The sequence below is a fragment of the Cucurbita moschata genome, unplaced genomic scaffold, assembly GCF_002738365.1.
Source record: "Cucurbita moschata cultivar Rifu unplaced genomic scaffold, Cmos_1.0 Cmo_Scf00002, whole genome shotgun sequence".
Lineage (NCBI taxonomy): Eukaryota > Viridiplantae > Streptophyta > Magnoliopsida > Cucurbitales > Cucurbitaceae > Cucurbita > Cucurbita moschata.
This window is the reverse complement of record NW_019268518.1, coordinates 6,949,893-6,973,615: the sequence shown is the minus strand read 5'-3', so window position 1 is coordinate 6,973,615 and position 23,723 is coordinate 6,949,893. Positions and strand designations below refer to the sequence as shown.

The 23,723-nt window shown below is 34.1% G+C and overlaps 5 protein-coding genes across 7 annotated transcripts; 4 read left to right on the top strand and 1 right to left on the bottom strand.

Annotated features, from left to right (window-relative positions):
- Positions 1-1,489: 1,489 nt before the first annotated feature.
- Positions 1,490-2,751, top strand: LOC111464709. 2 transcript variants are annotated; one of them, XM_023108953.1, is made up of 4 exons: positions 1,490-1,905; positions 2,016-2,138; positions 2,229-2,396; positions 2,477-2,751. In XM_023108953.1, exons 1-4 carry the CDS (start codon positions 1,828-1,830, stop codon positions 2,573-2,575), a joined length of 468 nt encoding a protein of 155 aa, XP_022964721.1. In that variant the 5' UTR covers positions 1,490-1,827; the 3' UTR covers positions 2,576-2,751. The 2 variants fall into 2 exon arrangements, with proteins under 2 accessions (XP_022964721.1, XP_022964712.1); XM_023108944.1 differs by having other exon boundaries at positions 1,568-1,905; positions 2,226-2,396.
- A 5,139-nt stretch (positions 2,752-7,890) lies between these two features.
- On the top strand, positions 7,891-10,622 carry LOC111455207. 2 transcript variants are annotated; one of them, XM_023096793.1, is made up of 4 exons: positions 7,891-8,461; positions 8,839-8,956; positions 9,643-9,703; positions 10,240-10,622. In XM_023096793.1, exons 1-4 carry the CDS (start codon positions 8,086-8,088, stop codon positions 10,381-10,383), a joined length of 699 nt encoding a protein of 232 aa, XP_022952561.1. In that variant the 5' UTR covers positions 7,891-8,085; the 3' UTR covers positions 10,384-10,622. The 2 variants fall into 2 exon arrangements, with proteins under 2 accessions (XP_022952561.1, XP_022952551.1); XM_023096783.1 differs by having other exon boundaries at positions 7,892-8,461; positions 8,833-8,956.
- Positions 10,623-11,739: 1,117 nt separating this feature from the next.
- On the top strand, positions 11,740-12,267 carry LOC111431398 (histone H4). The gene has a single exon (XM_023068024.1). It carries the CDS (start codon positions 11,805-11,807, stop codon positions 12,114-12,116), a length of 312 nt encoding a protein of 103 aa, XP_022923792.1. The 5' UTR covers positions 11,740-11,804; the 3' UTR covers positions 12,117-12,267.
- A 1,199-nt stretch (positions 12,268-13,466) lies between these two features.
- LOC111462925 lies at positions 13,467-14,815 on the bottom strand. The gene is made up of 2 exons (XM_023106756.1): positions 14,080-14,815; positions 13,467-13,610 (listed from the first exon to the last, which is right to left on the bottom strand). Exons 1-2 carry the CDS (start codon positions 14,690-14,692, stop codon positions 13,606-13,608), a joined length of 618 nt encoding a protein of 205 aa, XP_022962524.1. The 5' UTR covers positions 14,693-14,815; the 3' UTR covers positions 13,467-13,605.
- Positions 14,816-16,328: 1,513 nt separating this feature from the next.
- Positions 16,329-18,391, top strand: LOC111455221 (WEB family protein At2g40480-like). Its single transcript, XM_023096804.1, has 2 exons — positions 16,329-16,657; positions 16,917-18,391. The coding sequence occupies exons 1-2, from the start codon at positions 16,415-16,417 to the stop codon at positions 18,186-18,188; spliced, it is 1,515 nt and encodes a 504-aa protein (XP_022952572.1). The 5' UTR covers positions 16,329-16,414; the 3' UTR covers positions 18,189-18,391.
- Positions 18,392-23,723: the final 5,332 nt, after the last annotated feature.

The following is a 23,723-nucleotide window of genomic DNA, read 5'->3' as shown; positions in this document are numbered from 1 at the left end:
CTAATATTAATTTTAGATTTTGATAACTTAAAAATAAATTTGGGGGAATTAAATTTTGAAGAAAATGAAGGAAAATAAAGGAAAGGGAAGGGACAAGTGTAGGAGCAGGGTTAGTGTGTAGTGTGTATTGTATTGTTGTAATGATTAAGGGGCACACATGTGAATAGGGAGTGGGTACCTTATTTGTCTCTCACCAATCCAAACAATTCTCCCAACCAATATTCATCAATATTTCTGTAAGTTTTTATATAATGCAATCTTTTCATTCGCTTCTCGTGATGTTACATTTCTTTTTTATACACTATGTTTTTGTATACATATATACACCTCTAATTAGAAGTATATGCATGTATTAATGTATGCGATGAAAATGCATATGACAATAAAATACCTATAACAGTCTAAGCGTACCACTAGTAGATATTGTTCGTTTTGGCCTGTTATGTATCGTCGTCAGCCTCACAGTTTTACAATGTGTCTACTGGGGAGAGGTTTCTACACTTTTATAAGAAATGTTTAGTTCGCCCGTCCAACCGATGTGGGATCTTACAATCCACTTCCCTTGGGGGCCAGCATCCTCGCTGGCACACCGCCTGATGATTGCCTCTGATATTATTTGTAACAATCCAAGCTCACCACCAGTAGATATTGTTCGTTTTAGCCCATTACGTATCGTCGTCAACCTTACGATTTTGAACACATCTATTATAGACAGGATTTAGTCCTGCTTCAACTAGTGCCTTGGATTGTGAGATCCCACATTGGTTGGAGAGGGGAACGAACATTTTCTTATAAGGGTATGGAAACTTATTCTCAATAGACGTGTTATAAAACTGTGAGACTGACGGCGATATGTAACAGGCCAAAGCGAATATCTGATAGGGGTGGGTTTAGGTTGTTACAAATAGTCTCAGAACAAGTCACTAGATGTAGCAAGGCACTGATCAAAGTAGGACTAGACTCTCTTTATAGTAAACGCGTTTTAAAATAATGAGGTTGACAACGATACATAGCAAGTTAAAATAGATAATATCTACTAGCGGTGGAATTGAGCTGTTACAAAATGTGGTTGGGTTGGTGTCTTAATTTATACATAAGAGGGAGGGGGTTAATTGCAATTTCCAAGAAGATGGAAATAATGTTATGTTCACAAGTGAATGCATAAGAAGTTGGAATAGGCAAGTATGTGTATGAAGGGAATGCAGAGGGGCACGTGCGGTGGAGAGAGAGAAAAAAAGGAAGGGGAAGGGTGAGGGGGGAAAAAAGATGTCCCCCGTGAGGAGTGTTTGGAGGCATTCAAAACTCACAACTAAACATGCTTTGGTTGCTTCCTTGGCCTTCACTTCTTTCGATGCCCATTTTTCACTCCCATCCGCAACCTTCACGAGCCCCTTTCTTTATTTTCCATGTCTGCCCCCATAATCTTCTCTCTCTTCCCAAATACATTAGGGTTGATTAGTGTTTTAACAAAGATTAAGCTGGGATTAGTTTTGAATGTACAAACTGTAAAGCTAGTACACTTGTTATTATTAAAGATGGTGTTTAAGTTTAAAATGAAAAATGGCGTAGAGAAGGGTAGTTTAGTAAGTGGAACAGTTGGCAGAATGGTATTTTATTATTTGGTTGTAAAGGAGAAGGCGATGCAGTCATGTGGGAAGCTAGCATACAGAAGATCATATAGATTTAAGGGCTCTTCATGCCCTTATAAGACACACCCTCGAGAGCTTTTCCCTGAGGGAAAAAACCCCCAAAAAATAGCAAAAAGAAGAAGAAAAAGAAGGCTGAAAAAGATATAAAGAGAGAGACAGAAACAAAAGGGTTGAATCCATGGTGTCTAGAGAGCACAAGAAGGCCGCTTTGCATGAAAAGCTTCAATTACTTCGTTCTATTACCAACTCTCATGCTGTAATCTCCTTCTCCCATATCTCAATCTCTGTTCTTCTGTTCATCTCTTTTTCTTTTCATATGAATTCTGGGAATTCAAAGAAAGCTTGGCTTTGTGTGTTCTGTGGCAGCTAAACAAGGGCTCGATTATAGTGGATGCATCAAAATACATCGAGGAGCTAAAGCAGAAAGTTGAAAGATTGAATCAAGACATAGCAACAGTTCAAAATTCAATCCACCCAAATCATCCCATGGTATTAATACAATTTTCCAATCTGGGGTTTCTTGTTAATACAAAATTAAAAAAAACTTACCCATAATTTTGTTGGTATGTGTTATAGCAGGTCACAGTGGAAGCCCTAGTAAAGGGATTTTCTATAAATGTATTCTCAGAAAAGAGCTGTCAAGGCCTCCTTGTCTCAATATTAGAAGCCTTCGAAGAGCTGGGGCTCAATGTTCTTGAAGCTAGGGTTTCCTGTACTGATACTTTCCAATTACAAGCTTTTGCAGAAGTAAGATTTTCCAAACCCTCATCTTTCTATATATATAATTGAGTTGTTTTTGTTTAATGGGGTTGTTGGTGTTTTTGTAGATTGAGGAACAAGGAGAGGAAGCCATGGATGCTCAAGCTGTGAAAGAAGCTGTAGTGGAAGCTATAAAGAGCTGGAGCCAAAACGGTGAACAAGATTAAAAAAGAAAAAACATCCTTAATTTCTCCAACTTTTTCCGAACCGCGGCGTTTTTTTTTTTTTTTTTTTAAATTTATTGTTCTTAACTTCTTTGTGTTTGTAATGTGTAAAAATTAATCAATGGAAAAACCGATTGATTAAGGTTCTGGAAAATAAAGGAAAATAAAGTGAATGGCAACCATTGCAGCAACAACAAGGAATATTATCGATATCAATCGGATAAACTAATTTTCTTTTCTTTTTTTTAAATTTGTTTGTAATTTATTATCAGAGTTCATAAGTTTTACCACAAGAATAATGCACATAGGTTTTCGAATATCATGAAAGGTGTCACTTTTGGAGGCGAAGTACAAGAGGGTGAGCGAGAAAGTTTAAAGTACCTTAAAAGAAGGAACATTTTTTTTGGTTCTGTGGGTTGTAAATGATGAGGAATTTTTCATCATTGCAAAATTCATATCATTTCAGCAAAGTACGTAGAACAAAGGTAAATAAATAAATAATATATATGTAATTTATTAAAAATCAAAGCTTTTTAATTCTCTTGGTTGATTTCCAACATTATGGGTATAATTTACTGTTGATATATTTTAGTTCTTGAAGGATGTTGGTCGAAGAAGAACAATAGTGTTTTCTTTTTTCTTTTTTCTTTTTTTAAAAAGAAGAACAATGGAAAATTAACAAAAAAAAAAAAAACAAAAAATAAAACATTTCACGTGAAAAGAGTATATTTGACGACAAAATTTCATTTTGGTTGCCATCTTTAAAATTCTCTCTCTCTTTCACTCTCATTACAGATCCCTGTTTTTTTCCATCCTATATCATATGCTCTGTGCCAAACGCCAGCCTCATCAACATACAAACAAACAAAATTATTCTCCATAATTAGATCCTCTCTTTTCCCTTCACAATTTTCATTCCTTCTTAATAATGTGACTCAACGTATTACTAGAGGTCTTGAAGAGAGAGACGAACGAGTGTCAGCAAGAACGCTGGCTCCAGAGGGAATGGATTGTGAGATCCCATATTAGTTTGAGAGAGAGACAAAATATTTTTTATAACAGTGTGAAAATCTCTCCCTAATTGTGTAGTCATAGATGTGAACACTCTATATATACATCTACAATAAAATAATAGTGTCTACTTTGAACCTAAACGGATATAATCAATAAATAAATATTTTATGATATAAAAAAAATAATAGGAGTAATTATTTAAGGGTTGAAAATATGCAACATACGCATATGATGGTGAGTTCATTTCCCGGAAACATGGAATATATTTGAAATTAATATATAAATTAATAGGATTTTGTAGTAGTAGAGGATCCCATATTGAAAAGGACAGCGTGGAAAATAATTAAATTATAAACCTTCTTAGCTAACCCTATTACCCCCTACCACAATGCCATTAGAAGCTACCACATTGGTTAAATAATTTAAATACTCATATGGACTATAAACCATATTCTGGTCGGTGCAATTATATTTATATTTATTTCCCATCTTTAATTTACCTACTCACTCTCAAATATCAATATAATAACATAATTTTCAAAATTAGATTTAAACTCAAAAATATATATATTATTATATTTTAGGAGAAATTGAATTGGACGAATCTTTTGTATAGAGCACTAATGCATCCCTTATTAATTTAAGGGATGATCGCATACACGTTTTTTTGAATATTATCAACAATAATCAATTAAATTGAATCTTAACTTTTACTTATTATTTAATTTTTTTAGGGATATTATTTATTTATTTGAATCTTTTCTTATTTTAAGATGACTCGAATAAATTATGTTGACAAGAGATTTATTAATTGGATTCATTATTGTTTGATTCAACTAATATTCACTAGACAACTCACTAAAATTTCATATGGTCCCATAACTAATCTATTAATAAATCTTGGAAGGTCTAATGGATTTCAAATGTTAATGAATCTTTCGAGATCACTTTGTAATAAAATTATTACAAGATTTCATATGGTCCATAACCAACGTATTAATAAATTTTGGAAGGTCATTTAAGATTAAAAATTTTACAAAATTTTAACTTTGGTCTTGTAACTAACCTATTAAAAAATTGGAGGTTACTTTGAAACTAACTTATTATAAAATTTTAAGTTTAATTATGAGAAAGATGCGACAGATATTTATATTGGATCAACGTATCACGCGTGATGTCTCATTAATTATACACAAATTAAGAGAGTTTTTGACAATGGTCCCAACGAATAATTGTCTGAAAACATGTTGAACTCTCGAGAAAATTTAACTTTTTGCCCGTGAAGTTCGGTTTGTGTTATATTCGAGTCTAACCACCTCTCTATTAAACTTTATATACATATATATATATATATATATACACACTATATATATATATATCCTTCTCTTCTCTCTCCTTCTATCTTCTTTCTTCCTTCCTTCGAGCTAAATGTAATTTTTTTTTTCTTTTCTTTGCTCTCCAAAATTTCTTCTTCTCTCTCTCCTTTGACCACTTTTTAGAGCTTTGTTTTCTCTCTCTTAAGCGCCACCTTCTTTCTCCTTCTTCTTCCTTAAACACAGGCAGCCATGTCGTCATCTTCTTCGGTTAGAAGGACGTGACTCTCCATATTGATATGATATTGTTCACTTTAAACATACACTCTCGTAACTTTTATTTGAGCATATACTCTCATGACTTTTGTTTGAGCTTCCCCAAAAAGTCTCACTTCAATGGAGAGTATTCATGGATTATAAACACATAGCCATTCCTTAAATTAGCCGAACTTCCAAATTTGGGTTAGTTTGTTCCTATGAGAGGCTCTCGGGAACAAACATTCCAATATAATATAAAGATTGGTCATCAAGTAGCTTTTCAAGCTCCCTTTCAGCTCCGATGATTCATTGTATCACTGTCTGTGGGATTACCGATAATACCCTTTCGGCATGGCATGATTCCGTTTAGCTATTATTTCCATCCAAGGCCCACTAAGATTTTAGCCCAAATCAAGCCATTTATTAATGGATATGGTTGACTCTGAGCTATAGGTCTCGAAGGATAGTCAAAGTTGGTCATCTACTCCATTCACTCTTCTTCTCTTTCTTCATTTGAATTTGAATAATCGATTAAACTTAATAACTTCCTTCATTTTATTGTGTGCTTATTTTTATTTCAAATTTTAGTTAATTAAATAAAATATTTTCCTTTTATTTTATTTATAAAAATTAAAAGAGTTATCTAATCTCATTCTTTTATTTTATTTTCTTTTATTTTATTTAAGGATTAACAATTCGCCGACACCGAGCATAAAGCTTTGCCACTTACGGCCACAGACACATCAATTAAAAGGATCAAATTTAACATCCTTCATTTCATTTACACAAACTGATTTGATCCCCCAAGAACCCGACGTCATCAGCTAATCCATTCCCTTTCCGTCCCGGGTGCGCCGCCAATCCTACTTCCCCGGCACGGCGGAAGCGGAAACCTCGGTTCGATCGGCAACGCCTTTCTTCTCATTCTCGTAGTAGTGGTAGACGGCGGCGCCGGAAAGAACCGCCAATGTCAAAGCCTGAGCATGCATCCTATAAAATAAGATAACCCATTTGAGTTTTAACGAAAAAAATGGATATCATGGTCTCTATTGAATGATATCGTGTGTTTACCTGGCATGGATAAGCCGGAGACTTGGCTTCAGGGGAGTTCTTGATCTTGTGTAGACCAGCGAGGCTCCAATCCCAGACGCCCACAGAGCTCCTACACGAAAGAATTCATATATAATGTTATGGGAAAGAAAATAGAAGGAAAACAGAGGATGCTTGAAAGGAGGAGACAAACCAATGCTGGTGAGTTTGTGTTCAGAAATCCAAGCTTGAATGGCTTCCATTGTTGATGTTTTTTACTGTGTTTATCACTGAGCTAAGCGCAGATTACAACGTGGAGGGAAGCAGGAAGAGAAGGGTTTTATAAATAATGTGCGGTGTAGCTGAACATGTGGCCCCAAGCCCCTTGGTTTCACACAGAATCCTCTGTTTTTCTTCCAAACCAGAGGCTCTGCGTTGCCGGTTTCCTCTGCCAAATTCCCCAATCATTCTCATCTCTCACTCTCAGCCGTTGGATACGCCTCTCCACCAATCCACGTGGTACATTTTCTTTTCTTTTCTTTTTTAATTTTAATGTTACCGGCCGCAATTTTACCCACGTTTTGTTACCAGCATTAATTTAGATTTTGTATGTATATTGGCTGACTACAATACCAATAAATATACAATATTAAAAATGAAAATAAATAAATAAATTCAAGGAATATAGATATTTCGTTGGGTTACCATATATAGCTGTAGTATCCATGTTTTTTTCTTAAATTTTATTTTCACCTAACACAGTTTCAAATATTTGTATTATATTTTATATCTAGATCATCACATTTTTCCAACATAATTTTTAAAATTATTTATACCTTATTAATCGTTATTTTGTTTATGCATGACTACATTTATTTGTGTATTTTATGGAATTAATTATTAAAACACAAATAATATTTTAAAAACCATTTCTATATAACATATATATATATATATATATATATATATATATATATATATATATATTTAAACTTTTCTTTTATTTAAAAAACATTATGTACAGGTAAAAAAAAAACATAAAATCAGCTGGTTAATGACTTTAAAAAACATAGGACATTTGTTTGTATTCTTGTTGGTACACCATTTGGTGTTGTACTATGATACCATTTGTAATAGTCAAAGTCCACTATTAACATATACAGTTTGTTTTGGCTCGTTATATATCGACTTCTGTCTAATAACTTTAAAACATATTTGCTGCTGAGAAATTTCCGCGTCTAGTTTGTTCTAGGCATTAGTTAGGTAAATGAAATCCTATTAAGACTTGCCAAACAATGACCTAATAAGCATAAATTCAAAATCCCAATAACCTTTTTGCTTTGAGATGTGGTTTTGTAGGAAACTAGGGGTGCTGATACAGTTAAGCTTTTTGACATGCTTTTCATTTAATAAATATTAATCAAATATTATATACGCAACAAATATTGAGATCTAATTCCTCCGGATTTATTTTTCTGTTTTTTTAATAATTCTTTTTTCTACTTTGGTACCCTAATCAGATCTAAGAAAAATAATGTTTAATATTAATCAAATATTTATTTAAATACTGAAATTTAATAATTTAAATAATTTACACAGATATGGATCCATGAGGCGAGGCCCATGATTTTAAGCCCAAACACTGTAAGGCCCATAATGTTGGCCCATTGGACGCCAACCAGAAGATTCCCCACAAACGCGGAGTTTCCGTGCTTCCTTTTCAGTTCACGGCCAACAACACCTCTTGCAAATCTTCCCGTCGAAGTTTCGAGTTAAAACAGTATTTTCCCGCCAGCGTCACCGCCAACTTCATCCGTTCGAGTTCATTGTCGCATCGTCTTCACCATGAAGTAGAGAGAATACCTTCTTCTCCCTCTGTGAAACTGGTAGGGGTAGGAGATGGAATCTCAGAAACGAAATCTCAGAGTTCGAAAACCGCTCGCGGATTGTACGAATACCGTACTCTCTTCGCAATCGTCGGCTTCGAACTTATCTGCTGCAATCAAACCTCGCAAACGTGTAGTTAAATCCGCGGTTAAGGATGTTGTCAACAATGAGAAGGAAGGTGTATCAAGTTTGGCGTCTGCATCTACATCCGTTAATTTGCAAGCTTCGAACCCTAGTTCTGAGTTTCTTCCTACACAACCTAGCTCTAATCTTCCTCCTGCGGAATCAAACCCTAGTTCTGATTCTCTTCCTACTGAACCTAGTTCCAGTAGTGTTCCTGCAGAAGTCTCCACTCCTTCCCGGTTTGTTGATTTGCCATCTAGTTCGGGTAATTTACTTACGGTATTCATTGCTTTGATTTGATTTTGGTGTTTGGTCCTTAATGATTTTAGTTTGAATTACTGATTCTCTAAGCTTCTGTAACTGTTACTCCCTATTTGCTTAAAGAGGAATTCAGGAAATACTACTTTGTAATTTAAGGAGTACAATTAAGGTTGGGGATTGTTAAGAATTTTAAGTTGGAGGGATTTATTGTTAATGTGTTAAGTTCTTCTGCGGAGTTGGAATTTCTGCCTGTGGGAGACTATTCTTCTGTATGTATGGTTATATGAAATAAGAACTTCAATATGGGAATTTTTTTTTTCTCTTCAATTTTTCCATTGTTTGACTCTGGATATTACGTCACATTTTTTATGTCAGGAACAGACCGTGTTCCGGAGCCCCAGTCGTTCTACAGTCGAAGGCACCCTGCGAATAGAAGGAAGAGCACGGAGACAGCAGCTGCACCATTTATTTTTTCTACTGCATCGAAAATTCTATCTCGGTAAATCTCTTTGCACTTTTCAATCTCTGATACGCTTAATAGATTTAACTTCTGAAATCAGTGTGATTTAGTCGTTGGTTCATAATACCGAATGAGAGTTTACCATGTTATTTATGTGACTAATGGCATTCATTCAATGGTTCTGAAGTGGAGCAGTTTTCCTTCTCTGCAATAATTATCATGGCCTGCCCATGCCCCGCCTTTTGGAAAAATTAATCAGTTATCTATCCTGGTTTATGCGTTGCATTGATTCTTGAAGTAAAATTTGACCGTTTAAGCAATTACTATTCTGGTTGATCTTGGGTTACTCTGACTTTATCTACATTAAGGAAAAAATGGCACCCCCTAAATTAGGTTTTGTCAACCCATTTTCTGTTTTATTGTTGGTGATAGGTTGATTGAGCTTCAATTGTTTGACTGCTTTAGGATGAATAGCTCTAGTCTGTTGAGGCTTTCATCTTTCTAATCGAATGATTGTTTGGCTTCTTAATGGCCATTTTTTTTAAATTTTATAATTAAATGGACAAAGATAAATTTAAGATAGTTGGGCATGAGTGATGATAATACCAATGCTACAATGTATCTGGAAAGATACGGGTTAATGGATACAAGAAATGTGTCTCCTAATCCCTCATTTTCAGTTTATTACTCATTCAGTTGTAAATAATTCCCTTGCTTTTATGTAGGGGTGAGAAAAGAGCTGCAGACAGTAGCCCATCCAGAGCGAGGACTGTTCCTTATAGAAAGGTCCGTCCAAAGATTATAGCACTCACAATTCTTTTAATCTGTCAAACTATACTCAGGGCATACTTCTATCCTTGTCTTATTACTCTTTAGTCAGAAAATTTTGTGTCCGGACATTTCTCTAAGAAATATGATTTAATCTGTGCTTATTATCTATACCACAACTGATGATCTCTGTTCCTAATTGGTACCATTGTATGAATGGTACTCATAGTCATGGTTTATATTTTTAGGAAGCGAATTCTCCCTTTTACCCTTATTTGCATAAACTCTAGTAATTGGAGGTCTAGCAATCTTCTAGGAGATTATTAATTGATTAGAGACTGACTTCCGGTTCTTCGTATAGATTATTCTTTACTTGGAACGACACAGCTGACAATGCCCTCATTTCAGTCTAAGCCATTAAATTCACTGCTCCTCAGTTTTGGTAGCCTTACTTTTACTAATATTATGACATAATGTTATCAGTCAGGTAGTAAGAATCTGAAATCATAGTTCAACAAATCGTACTAATGAGCGCCTATTATTATTATGGGCAGAGGCAGCGTGGCACGATATATGGGGAAGATGAATCCAAGATTGAGCTTCCACGGGAATTTGTTGAGAAGCAGAAAGCATACTTTTCAGAAGTAGATGCATTTGAACTGCTAGTGGAGGAGGCTAAATCATCCGATTCAGAGTAGACTGTGGTATATAGTTTGGAGAAGCATAGGCAATGTAATAATTCTAGTAGTGTGTATGGTGTGAAGCTGTAAAGTTCATTAGACTCATGGAAACGGCTTGGTCAACTCGTCATTCAATGCAGGTGCTGTTTTCTTCCCCAACTCCTTAGCATATGTTAGCTTTTTGCGAGTTTACAATATCTGAATTGGACTATCGATCGAGTGTATATGCTTTAATAACTATGATAGGGTTGCTGGTCGCCGTCAGTTTTATTTTTCTGTCACCTCGAACGGAATGGAAAAGAATGATAAAACAGTCGTAATGATTTTTGAAAATATTAGAAAGTACTAAATAAGTGAATGTACTATAGTTGATATTCTTATTGAGATGGTCGAAGTAAGACGAAAATGTTGGATTGAGATGGGGTTAAATTCAGGGGCAGTAGTACTGATGATGGGCAGGGAATCGATGGAGGACGACGACGACGGAGAAAGAGTTGGCGGAGTCGACGGGGGGCTGTGGAAATCAAAATGATGTGTGAAGAGGACGAGGGAGAAGGAGAAGGGGGATTATATGTTCTCTATATTTGTACTTCAGAATCTCAGTTCTAATAGCAGTGAGCTCAGCCTTTTAAGTTTGAACTTGGTGTTGAAGAGAGCTGAAATGGCGCCCATGCAGCCATAGACAAGATCTCTCAGCCTCAGATTGGCTTCGTAAACTAGGCTGTTCGCGGCGTCGCCCCTTTCGCTCTCCGCTACCTCCTATAATTCACCGTAAGAACGAATAAAAGTTTGATAATTTGGGCTCTTGGCATGAGCATCTTAGCGACGTTGCTGGCACCAAGAATCAGAGGGCTTGTTAGGCTCAAACCGATTGCACGAGTGAAATCAACCGCTAGAACCTAGCCCAAGATTTAGCTAATTGGGTTCAACTAAGACTAATCGGGCTCATATCAACCCAATGGGCCTAGCCCACCCTTGGGTCTATTCGGCCCATGTGAATTGGGCTTTCTCATATTTGGGATACGTAATAAATAAGTAATTCATTTATTTAATAATTTTTTTTTTGTCAAAATCAATTAAATATATAATTTTAAAAATTATTATTGATTTATTATAATTACATAATTAATTAAAATAATTTTATATTTTATGATCGATTAATTAAATAAGTTTTTTTTTAGTCCACAAATGTGATACATCCCGCCGCCGCGCGCTAGAAATTTCATCTACACAATTCATTCACATTAAAAAGCACAATCCGCGAAGCTTTCACGCGGATCGACCTTCTGACCGTCGATTCATCACAAAATCCAACGAACGGCCGCGCGTCCAATTGGAGATTGGCTCTACTATAAATTCAAACCCAATCTTCTATTCATTTCACCAAATCAAAACCTCCATTTAGTCGTTTCGCATACACTCCTAATCCATCTTCGAAAATGTCTGGCCGTGGAAAGGGAGGCAAGGGTTTGGGGAAAGGAGGAGCTAAACGTCACAGGAAGGTCTTGAGAGATAATATTCAAGGTATTACGAAGCCTGCTATTCGCCGTTTGGCTCGTAGAGGCGGTGTGAAGCGTATCAGTGGTTTGATTTATGAAGAAACCAGAGGTGTTTTGAAGATCTTCCTCGAGAATGTTATTCGTGATGCTGTTACCTACACAGAGCACGCCAGAAGGAAGACCGTCACCGCTATGGATGTGGTCTATGCCTTGAAAAGGCAGGGAAGGACTTTGTATGGTTTCGGAGGTTAGGTTATAGATTGACTACACGGAAGGTTTTAGATCTCGTCTTTCGATCTGGTTCCTGTCTAGTTTTCTCATTGTTGTTTCTTATTTGGAACTTCTGTAACTTAATCTCGGTTATTTAGAAATGGTAATGCTACTCGATTCATGAATTATGTTCCTTCTGAGATGTTCGTCGAGATCTGAGAATAGGACGAGTCATTTTTTCTAGCCTAGAAACTTAGCAACTACTGCTTATCGGAGGGAATTATGCTTGAGCTTATGAACCGCTTTTGAAATCTGTTTCTAAAATTGTGGATTGACTTGGTCTCCCTGTAGATGTGGTGGGAAACATTCAAACAATTACCAACATGGATTAGCAGCCACAAACTTAAATTCCGTATTCTGCGATAGATGAAGGCTGTAAACTGTTAATATAAAAAATCTGGAAAACTTCAATACTGGAAATTAATCGCTTTGAAATTGATTGGCCTTTTTCCCTTCCCGCTTCTCGGCGGCTTGAGGTGAAATGTTAACGTATTTCGAAAGCACAATCCACGATTGCTTCACGCGGATAAATATTACTGACCGTCAGATTTAACACACCATCCAACGAGCGACATGACTTCCCGCGTAAACAACAACTTTGCCGTATCGTCGAATTAATATCTTTTTGAGTGTCTTTATTTTATTTTATTTCATTTGTTTGATTGTTTCAATTTTTCTTTTCACGAAATTTAATGATTTGAATGATTAGCAAGCATATTTTGTACTAAAGTTCGTATACTAATAAAACATTTCATGGTATATAACTTTTGGAGGACGAAATTTAAATTAATAAATGTGAATGAAATCAACTACAAACCATAAGTAGCAAAACATTAATTTCTCCCTGAAAAGAGTGATTTAACTAAAATTGTACAAGAATTAAAGTGAAATTATTATGGGTAGTTAAGAGAAAATGAAGAAAGAAATCCAATATTTCAACTCAATTTAATTAAATGCACATTAATCATTATAAATATGTTGAATGTTTATATATTATTTATCTTCCAAAACAAAAATGTAATAAATTTGGATTGGGATAGAAAACCTTATCGTCTCCATTTCCGTTACCTACGTGTAGAAAAATTGGACGGAGCATAGAAAATATAATTCCCGTCCTTAACCTCATTTACAAATAGAGAGAAATTTCTCCCAATTTCTCCGTCATTCTCCATTTAAATAAGATGTCTGTATGTAATTTAGAGACAGTCTCCTCCATTTACTCAACAGATTAAATGGACATCTTTCATTTCAATCAACCATAAATATTTTTCACTTCTAAAATCTCTAACCATTCATTTCTTAAAGAAATGAATAAAATAAAAGGCAGCTAAAATAAATATGTAATTATTTAAAATGAATAAGGATAAATTTTGTGGATTCTACCCTTCTTTGATCATAGCTTCTTTGTATTTCTCAACATTAATTTCTCATCTTCCTGCAACTGCACGGCAGCCCCTGACTTCAGGTTTTATTAGCCTGCATTTCAGTTCTTATTCTCATTACTTTCTCCCACTTGGTTTCTTGTCCCTTTCCCTCCGACGCAGATAAGGCTTTCGCCCCAATCGATTCGAGCTTAATGTTCGATATCTAAGTTACTCTATTTCATCTATAAAATTGAAATGCTACGAGACTTATAAAACCCAATTATTATATAGGATTTGATTGTTAGAACGTGACTTCCACATCGACTAATTAAGTGATTGATCATGATTTATAAGTAATGAACACTATCTCCATTGGTACGAGAATATCATACTATTGTGGAGATTCGTGGTTCTTAATATGTTAATGTTCGGCATTGATTGATTATTACACATGAGAGTCAAAAATGAAAATATTAGCTTGAATCATGAGATATGCATTCAACTTGTGTTCGTACAATATAGCATTTCACTCCACACACACAATGAGAGATGAAGAGCTTATGTGTACTAATTAACAGTACCTCGTGTTGTAGATCCATGCCCAACAATGGTCAACAAAGCATTCTTCACGCTCACTAACTGGTAGCAACCTCCCAAAAATGATCCCCTACCCGAACAACCGCCATACCCCAATGTCGACGTCGGAGAATTGGAGCTCCCCATCGCCTCCTCCCCGTCGTTGTCGTTGTCGTTATACTCCAACGGCAAGCTCTGAGAATCCAACGAGTGACGACGACGACGCTTAAAGAATTTCGGTCTAACGAACGGCGACGGTGAGGAACAGGAGGACGAGGAAGAGGCGGAGAAGGACGACAAAGTTCGCCGGGGGAAAATAGAGCTCAAAAGGGTTGGTTTGGAAGAGGCCTTGAAGGTAGAATGTGAAGTGGAAGAATAATAAGACGGCGGCGGCGTAAGAGGAGGGATGGAAGTTTCTGAGAAAGTATGCTTTGGAGTGCCGGGACGGGACTCCCATCTGAACGGAATTGCACCGGCAGCGCCGCCGTAATACACTCTAAAAGAGGAGTTAGCGGCGGAATTAGGGTCTTTTGACACAACCCTCGACAAGAATCTATTATCTTCATGCTTGATTTTGAGTGATTTTTGAGAGACTTGGTCGTAGTTTCGAGTTTGCATCGTGAAAGAGATCTGAGCTTTGTTGTTGCAGAGATGTGAGAGATTTCAAGATCCAATTCTCATTATTATATCCAATTTACTTACTGTGTAATAAGCCTTGAAGTTGACACACATAAATGTTGATATCAGGCTTTTGTCTTTAGGGGAACCAGCTTAGTAACATCAATATTTGTTTACTAAATTAATTTAAAGGGGTGAATATTAATTATGAGTTTTCTTGGGGTGAATATTAATTATGAGTTTTCTTGGGGTGAATATTAATTATGAGTTTTCTTGGGGTGAATATGTGGGTAAAGAATTTAATAAGGGCAGAGTAGATGGGGCCATTTGCAAACGAAGAAATTAAAGAGGCATGGTGGCAAAACAGTTGTGGAAGAGGGGGGATTATTAAAGATGGTCTAATATTTTAAATATTTTAAATAAATTGTTTAATTTAACTCTATATGTAATTATCGAATATTTTATTTGAGTTAATTGGAATGTTGGAGATTTAAATATTAATTAAACATATATGCTCATTTGTTCGCATTAATGGTATGGAATTGTAAGAAATGGTAAACATTAAATGGAATGAAAGATTCATAAAGCTTTAAAACGAATATGGTGGTCCACATATAGGTAGATAACAACATTAATGTGTAACAATTATTAGATCGAATGCATCAAAGAATACCAATCGGAATGCTCTAATTAAAGCTCATTCTTTACCCACCAATAATTTTTTCGGTTTTGCAAAAAATTGAATAATATTATATAAGGTCGGTGGATGAATGTTCAGTATAATGAAAGCCCAAATAATTTTAGAACGACAAAAATGTTTTTATCATAAAAAAAATACTTCTAAAACGATCTGTCTGGCTTTCGTGCCATTTTGATTAGGTAAAAATATATTTAATATAATTTATTTCCTAACAAATTCTTGAGTCAAAAGCTAAAATAATTAGCTGATATTATTAGTTTTTTTTTTTAAAATTTGTGGTTAAAAATGAAAAATAAATTTGAAGAAAAAGGAAATTGGTTGGTTGAGAAAAAGCTTAAAAGGGGTGCACTCGCCGCAATCATGCTCTTATGGCCTTTTTATTTTATTTTATTTTGTTCTTTTTTTTTTTTATAATCATTTTAATTAAAAGCTATATATATATATATATCCAAATTCATCAATTTATTTTCTTCTTCCTCCCATGGCCACAGCTTTTGCCCCCAAACATGCAATTACTCGAATCATTAGCCACTTTTGATATAATTAAAGATATCCTAATTTACGTTTAAAAAAAAAATCATAATTTATTAACTCAACATTATAAAATAATTCAATATTTCAAAAAATTCATCCTTTATAATTTATTTTAAATTATTTTATTAGTTGTTGAATAATTAATTCATTAATTAATGGATTTAGAAAAGCAAATATGGCACATGCCACTTTATTTTCCCTTTTTTCATAATTGTTTTCTTTAAAAATAAGTAATCCATTATTAATTATAATTATCACTTTTCTTTGACTATTCTTACTTGTGCAAATTAAAATCAGCCACGTGGACTTTATGCACTCGGATTGCAGAATCGGTCCCCACAGAACACCATCATCACTGCACCCATTACTCCTCCAGGAAGCATTATAGTTTCTGATCATGGACTCGTCTCCTGAAAGTCCAACCCACATTCTCTTTAAATTCCCTTCCGCGCTGAACCAGAACCTGAACCAGACCCCCTTCTTCTTCAATGGCGGAACCACCAGACCCCACAGTACCTCGAACCCCTTGTATAGTCGAAACCAGACCCGAAATGGGCTCCGATTCCGACCCATTTGGGCTCGGACCCGCCGGAAGTGGCGCTTCGACTCCGCCGCCTGGGATTCGGCGAGTGAATTTCAGAGCTGTTATTGACACCAACCCGCCATTCGGGTCTGTCAAAGAGGCCGTCACTCGGTTCGGCGGAAGCGGCCCATGGATACCCTTTTGCAAGGTAAAGAACCACCAATGCCTTTGCTCCGTAGTATTTTTCTCCATTTTTTATGATTTTCCTTGTAGGGAGTTTCTAGAACTTCTGTAATGGGCTTTAATTTTTGTCCTGTTTTTTTTCATGTTTCTTTTATGTTCTGGACTTGTCGTTTACTTGAAGTTTGAATCCTCTGTCAATTCAAGGATATATATGAAATGGCTTTAGATAATGATCTTACACCAATTGATTTCTAATTCAAGATGAACTATTAATGATAAAGCAGCAAGGGATTGAGGGGTTTGATATTAAGAGAATGGAGGAAGAAACAGCAGAATTGGAGAAGGATCTGATTGTGAAAGAATTGGAAACACTTGATGTATTGGAAGAACTGGGTGCAACAAAAAGAATGGTGGAAGAATTGAAAAGGCAGCTGCGGAGTGAAGCATTGAAATGCTTTCCATCCCCAAATTTCAAGGAAAGTTTTGATGATATCAAGAACAACCATGAACATATGTTAGGAGATTCATGTCCATCCCCTGATATGATCTTAATGGAGTTGAATCAAGCTAAAATGAATCTTGGAAAGACAATAAATGATCTGTGTGTCATTCAATCTTCTGTTCAATCTCTGAATAGGAAAATGAATAGAGAGAAGAGCTTGCTGGCCAAGAGACCACACAGGGCAACGCCCAAGTTTTGTAGGACATCCACATTGGATGAGCAGCTTCACCCAATTCAAGTGACTAATGATGTTGAATTTAAAGATGTATCTGAGGTTTCATTCAATACTCCTCAGTTGAGTCCAATGCGTGGATCGATATCGGATTATTTCGCCGGGGTAGCAGCGAACGAGCGCACAAAGGCTTGTTTGAGGACGGCTGAGTTAAGGTTGATAGCAGCCAGGAAGATGGAAGAGGCTGCTAGAGCAGCAGAGGCAGTGGCTGTAGCTGAGGTTGAAATTCTAAGTGGCATGGAGTATTCAACTGGGTTTTCCCTGCAAGAGCCTGAGACAATGGTATTCAACTTCAAAGATCAATTTGATGGGACAAATTCTTCCAAATTGACCATTGCAAAGAAGTTGAAGGAAGCAAAAGAAGAGCTTAATCTTGGTAAGAAAGCTTTGGAGGAAGCTCTAAACAGAGTTGAGCTTGCCAATAGAAACCAACTAGTAGCTGAAGAAACTCTAAGAAAATGGGTAGCAGAAAACAAAGAGCCTGGGTTTTACTACCACCCGACGCTCAATTACCGTCCATCTGTTCATCAAGATTCAAAGCCTGTTCTAAGATCTGCCATTTCCATGAGAGATGTTCTTAGCAGGAAGCAAGGTTTAAGCGGAGAAAACATTGGAAGAAGTGATAGCCATTGTGAAAACCAGAAGGTTGCTCTGAGTCAAATGCTCCATCTCCATGCGCTAAGAGAGGATCTAAGGTTTCCTTCAAGAACAGAGAATGATAGGAAGGAACAAAAGAATCCCACAACAGAGAGAAAGAGGTTTGGGTTCATCCATATAGCTCTCCCCATGATGAAGCAAAGTAAGAAAAAACCACAACCATAAGCACTCTATGTATCTATTTATTCATTCATTAGTTTTCTATGGGTTTTGAGTGATGGTTTTATAATACCACTATGTGATATTCAATCATTTCAACCGAGGTATCATTGCTTCTTAAGTGTTTGCTTTGAAGTTTTGTTAGAGGGATTGGTTGATGTTTAATGTGTTTCTTGTTGGGAGTTTATTTATTCTTGTTTTGGTTGCCATATGCTCTCTTCATGCTCTACCATTTTGATGAAGCATTCAAACTATTTCTCCTAACAATCTTCCACAATACAATCTTCAAACTATTTCTCCTAACAATCTTCCACAATACAATCTTTCCATCACACACGATTCATCATCAATCAACCTTAAGTATAGTTCAGTTCAATTGGTAAAACACGAGGTTTCCACACCCTTATAAGAAATGTGTTTGTTTTCTCCTCTCTAACTGAAGAGGTGTTCACACCCTTGTAATGATGTAGTGTTTTCTCCTCTCCAATCGAAGAGGTCTTCACACCCTTGTAAGGAATATGGTGTTTTCTTCTCTCCAACCAATGTGAGATCTCACAATCCACGCTGCTTAGAGGCCCAACGTTCTTGTTGGCGCACCGCCCGATATTTGGCTCTAATGCTAAGCTTATCATATATTGTCCTCTTTGGACTTACCCAAACACTCTTATAAGGAATGCCTTATTCAGGCCCAGCGTTCTTACGGGCACATCACTCAATATCTAGCTTTGATACTATTTGTAATCAAACCAAACCTATCCCTAGAAGATATCGTCTTCCTTAATTTTTCATTCTATGCTCCCTCTCAAGGTTTTAAAATGGGTCCAAAAGTATCTAAACACGAAGACTAAGATTTGTTTGATTTGGTTTATTATTAAGATTTTAATTTTAGTTTAACTGTGAGGTAAAAAACATATATGAATTTAATTTATTCTATTTTAGTGACATGTGGTAGATGTATTAGAATTTAAAAATGGGTGTGGAATAAAATGAAATAGGCTTCCCCAATAAAAGGTTACATATGCTCCCCCCACGTACCCATCAATTAAACATAAATATCCATTAAATTGTACAAATAAAAAAAAGAAGTGATAATTATCCATAAAGTTCCCAATTTGATATGACTTACCCAACTAGTCTTATATATTCCCGCATAATTTGTAACATATCTTTTATTTAGTTTCTATGACTTCAAAATAATAATAATAACAACAATAATAATCCTTAAATTATTATTAACTCTTTATTTTTTTATTTGTTATTAATCTTATAAATTTAACCCAACCGAACTTACTGTATGATTTAATTCAATAGTAAAAAATGAGGAACATATTATAAATATTTTACCGGTACAATATATCAACTAAAGTTTATCTTTTAATAAAGTTTTCTTTTATTAAAATATATCAACTAAAGAACAATATTGACCCAACCTCTAATTAATAATTATATCAATTATTTTATAAATTAAATTAAACTTTGGAAAAGAATAATCTAATATAAATAAACATTAAAATAGCTAAGAACTAGTTGTATGACATTTTGATATATTTCGGTATGATATTATGTATTTTGAAGATAAGCCTTTATGATTTTAAATTTGATTTTACTTGTTATCGTACCGACCACGACTAAGTCAGAGGGCATCGCTTTGATACCTCTTATGAAAGAAAGTTGACTAAGAAAGTAATTTTTTTTGGACAAATCTGTTGGTGATTTTAGTTTTGGTCGGATTAATTAACGGTGATAATTTATGGAGTTTTGGTTAAATGGAAGATTAGGGATTGGTGGGAAATGTGTTTGAAATGCCCACGGAATGAATCAAAAACCCTTTTCCCCAATGAATAATAATTAAAAAGATAAATAAAGTTATATATGCTTTGTCACACGTAACCATCAATCCACCTCCATATTAATTTCAACATAAATACCCAATAAAATCTCATAATTATCCATAATCTCTCAAAAATGTGATTACATTAACGATAATCTTGTTTAATTACTATTAATTAAAAAGGGGCTTTTTCTTAAATACTTGTGGCATTTACACGTGCCACCATTTTACACTAATGGATGTTAGGCTGGCGTATAAAAGCATTAGCACAAAATTAGGGATGGATTAAATTATAATTTGAAGTGAATTAATTAAATGAAATTAAATTAAATTAAACAGGCATTATATTATGTGTCAAGCATTTGGCAGCTGTTGCTGTGGGTGGTGAAATTATTCCCAAAAAATGAAAAAGAAAAATTGAATCTTGAGAGGAGAATATCTTCGAACCCTATTATGAACTCGCTTTTATAATTAATTATGATTAATTCACTAAATAAACCCCAAAAAAAATGAGATTATATGAGTATTCGATTAATTAGGTTACAGCAATAGATTGGGCAGAAGGGTTTGGATCTGGGTCCCAAGAACTTTGGATTAATTACGCTTATCATTTCCCTCTAATTATATATTAATCATTATCCTTTTATATTTTAACCTAACTTTAATGCTTTTGCTTTTTTTCTGAAAAGCATGCATATGGGATTCAGACAAAATATGTGTAATTTCTTTATATAAAATATCAATTAACTAATTAACTATATATGTGCCGACCAAATATAATTAGCCAAAGTGTGACAAATTAATTAATTAAATGATTAGTATAGTATAGTATAGTATAGTGGTTTTTGTGGCTTTTTTTAACTTTAACTCTTGTAATATAAGATGATTAATAGTGGATAGTTGAATTAGCTTTCAAACTTTTGGTAACCCATCAATCCATGCATCAATTGGTCAATTCCTTGATGCTGAAAGGATGGGAGTTAAAGTAGCACTTTGATTGGCACATAAAAATGCTAATCTATAGTTTGTTTTTTTTTTTTAATAGTTCAACTACTTTAGACCGGCTAGGAATTCAGTTGATTTATTTTTCTCGATCTGTTGTGTATGTTTAGTGATAGTAAGTGATGAGATTGATACGTTATTTAAATAGTTGTCTATAAATGAATTCTTTGGTTGTCGGTATCGTTCTGTTTGATATTTAGGTTTCTAAATGTTATATTTTTAGCTTTGTGTTTAGTTTTCATTAGTGTTCGGATTTTGTAAGTTAAAGTAAGTATGAATAGTGAAAACTTGAGGGTAAAAGTGTAAAATGCTACCGCATAAAGACTAAATGGAAACGAAAATCAAAATTCAATGGTGATGATGTAACATTTTGAAATCTAGGGACCAAATTGAATTTAAACTTTAAATTAAGAACTAAAAATGTAACATCCTAATAAATAATCCATTTTAGCCCGTTATATCTTCGTCGTCAACCTCACGGTTTTAACATGCATCTACTATGAAGAGGGTCTAGCCTTACTTCAACCAGTGTCTCGTATCGTTTAATGACTGACTTTGATACAATTTGTAACAGCCCAAGGCCATAGCTAATAGTGTCTTGCTCGTTTTGACCCGTTACGTATCGTCGTCATGGGCTCCACATTGATTAAAGAGGGAAACAAAACATTCCTTATAAGTGTGTAGAAACTTCTTCCTAGCAGAGGTGTATTAAAATCATGAGGCGAACAATGATATATAACATGTCAAATCGGATAATATCTACTAGCGGCGAGTTTAAATTGCTACAAATAATCTCATTACTGGACTAATAGATGAATGCCATAGGATGGGAAGGACACATTCTATCGTGGGTGTCATTGTCACATAGGCAAAAAAAAATTAAAAATAATAATAATAAATTGATGTCACTCAACCCAACATGCAATCTTAGCACATTGCCTTTAAATGATTCATCATTATTTTCTACATTATGTTATATGAAGGGACAGCTAAGTACCATCTTCTATAGTTTTCACTATTATTTATATTAATAAACCCCAACCAAATTCTAAAAATAGAAACATAAAAATAATCTTTTCTTTAACCAAATTACTTTTTCAATATCATTTTTTTTGTAAACAATTCTTTAAATTCTCTCCTGAGTGGTATTTAGGTCATACCTTAAATTCAATAATATTAAATTCAATAATATCATTGGGCCCTCTCGATGGTCGAACAAAAAATTCTAAACCTAATTTAATTAGAAAGATTTTCGTGAGGAACAAAAATAAATTAATTTAAATTAAAAAAATGCTATTTCATGGGAGGGAGTACAAATTTAAGTGGGACTTAAAAAATAAAATTTTAGAAATTATTTTATAGTGTATTTTGAAAACATTTTTTTTAAATAAGAAAAAATCTTTAAAAAAATGTGTTTATAAAATCCATTCCTTTTAAGGGTCAAATCTCAGTGTGAAAACAAACAAAAATGTTGATTTTCAAGCAACCAACCCGAAGAAAGAACAGCTTTCGTTGAAAAGAGCATTTATGAAAAGAAAAAAAAAATTAATTTAAGATTAAAAAATAGTAATTTAATATATTTTTGGATTTTGGAAAAAAAAAAAAAAGAAGTATAAAACAAAGACGCAACTTAAAAATTGAACACACGACAGCCGAAATTTCAAATTATTTAATTATTTAAATATTTAAATTTGTATTTCTGTAGTCAACCACCCACTTCCCAACCAGCTCCCTCTAAGAACAGTGAAAGTGACGGAGGCCGAACCTCCACAAGTTTGCGTATTATTTCAAACCACTTCAATTTCTCCATTTTTATTTTTTTTATTTTTTTTATTTTTTTTATTTTAGCATTTATATCTATGGATAATGTTTTTGGTCTTCACAACACTTACACCTACGACATATCCAAATATAACATATTCAATATTTATTCAAATTTTACGCTTTCTTTTATTATTATTATTTTCTATGTTCATCAATGTCCCGTTATTAAATTCAAACATTTGAAAAAAAAATTAATATTAAATTATATAATTCATTTCCGCTGATAAATATTGTGGTCGCTTTAGTGGGAAACCACTATTTGAATTTATAATATTTTTAAAAATAAATGGAAGATTGTTTTATATCGTGTGTGGTATATATTTAATACAATAAAAAATTTATTTTTAAAAAGTAATATATTTAAACCACCTACTCAACTAAGTTCCCACTCCCACTAGTGTATCTCTTTTCGACTTCATCTCTCTCATATTAAATTCCATCATCTCACTCTTTTAAATATTTAAAAATTAAAATTTATTACCTCTCCTATAAATAAATAAATAAATAAATAAATAAATAAATAATCTCCAACCTTTATATTCTAATTCTTGCCAATTGTTTCAATTATTATTCTTGGTGAAAAATTTACATAGTATTTAACAAATTTTTTAATAAATAAATTATGTTAGATAATGTTTTTAGCAATATCATTTTTGTAATATATTGTTTTACAATCATAATTTTTAAAATTTTAAATTTTTATAAAATATTTTAAGTATATTAATTTATATTAACTTTTTTTGGAATTGTTGGTGGTAGCAAAGTAATAGTTGTCACTTTCCTTATTTTTCCGGAATTTTTAAAATACAAGTAATATTAAAAACAAGCCTGACATAGCCTAGGAAAAAGGAAACTCCAACCGAAACTAGAAAAAGAAAAATATA

Excerpts from the sequence above, each read along its gene's own strand:
- LOC111464709 (XM_023108944.1), top strand. The coding sequence starts at position 1,828 with ATGGTGTCTAGAGAGCACAAGAAGGCCGCTTTGCATGAAAAGCTTCAA. Across the intron at positions 2,139-2,225 it reads TCCACCCAAATCATCCCATG|CAGGTCACAGTGGAAGCCCT; the intron begins GTATTAATACAA and ends TATGTGTTATAG. Across the intron at positions 2,397-2,476 it reads AATTACAAGCTTTTGCAGAA|ATTGAGGAACAAGGAGAGGA; the intron begins GTAAGATTTTCC and ends GTGTTTTTGTAG.
- LOC111431398 (XM_023068024.1), top strand. The coding sequence starts at position 11,805 with ATGTCTGGCCGTGGAAAGGGAGGCAAGGGTTTGGGGAAAGGAGGAGCT.
- LOC111462925 (XM_023106756.1), bottom strand. The coding sequence starts at position 14,692 with ATGCAAACTCGAAACTACGACCAAGTCTCTCAAAAATCACTCAAAATC.
- LOC111455221 (XM_023096804.1), top strand. The coding sequence starts at position 16,415 with ATGGCGGAACCACCAGACCCCACAGTACCTCGAACCCCTTGTATAGTC. Across the intron at positions 16,658-16,916 it reads CATGGATACCCTTTTGCAAG|CAAGGGATTGAGGGGTTTGA; the intron begins GTAAAGAACCAC and ends ATGATAAAGCAG.
- LOC111455207 (XM_023096783.1), top strand. The coding sequence starts at position 8,086 with ATGGAATCTCAGAAACGAAATCTCAGAGTTCGAAAACCGCTCGCGGAT. Across the intron at positions 8,462-8,832 it reads TGATTTGCCATCTAGTTCGG|GAACAGACCGTGTTCCGGAG; the intron begins GTAATTTACTTA and ends TTTTTATGTCAG. Across the intron at positions 9,704-10,239 it reads GGACTGTTCCTTATAGAAAG|AGGCAGCGTGGCACGATATA; the intron begins GTCCGTCCAAAG and ends TATTATGGGCAG.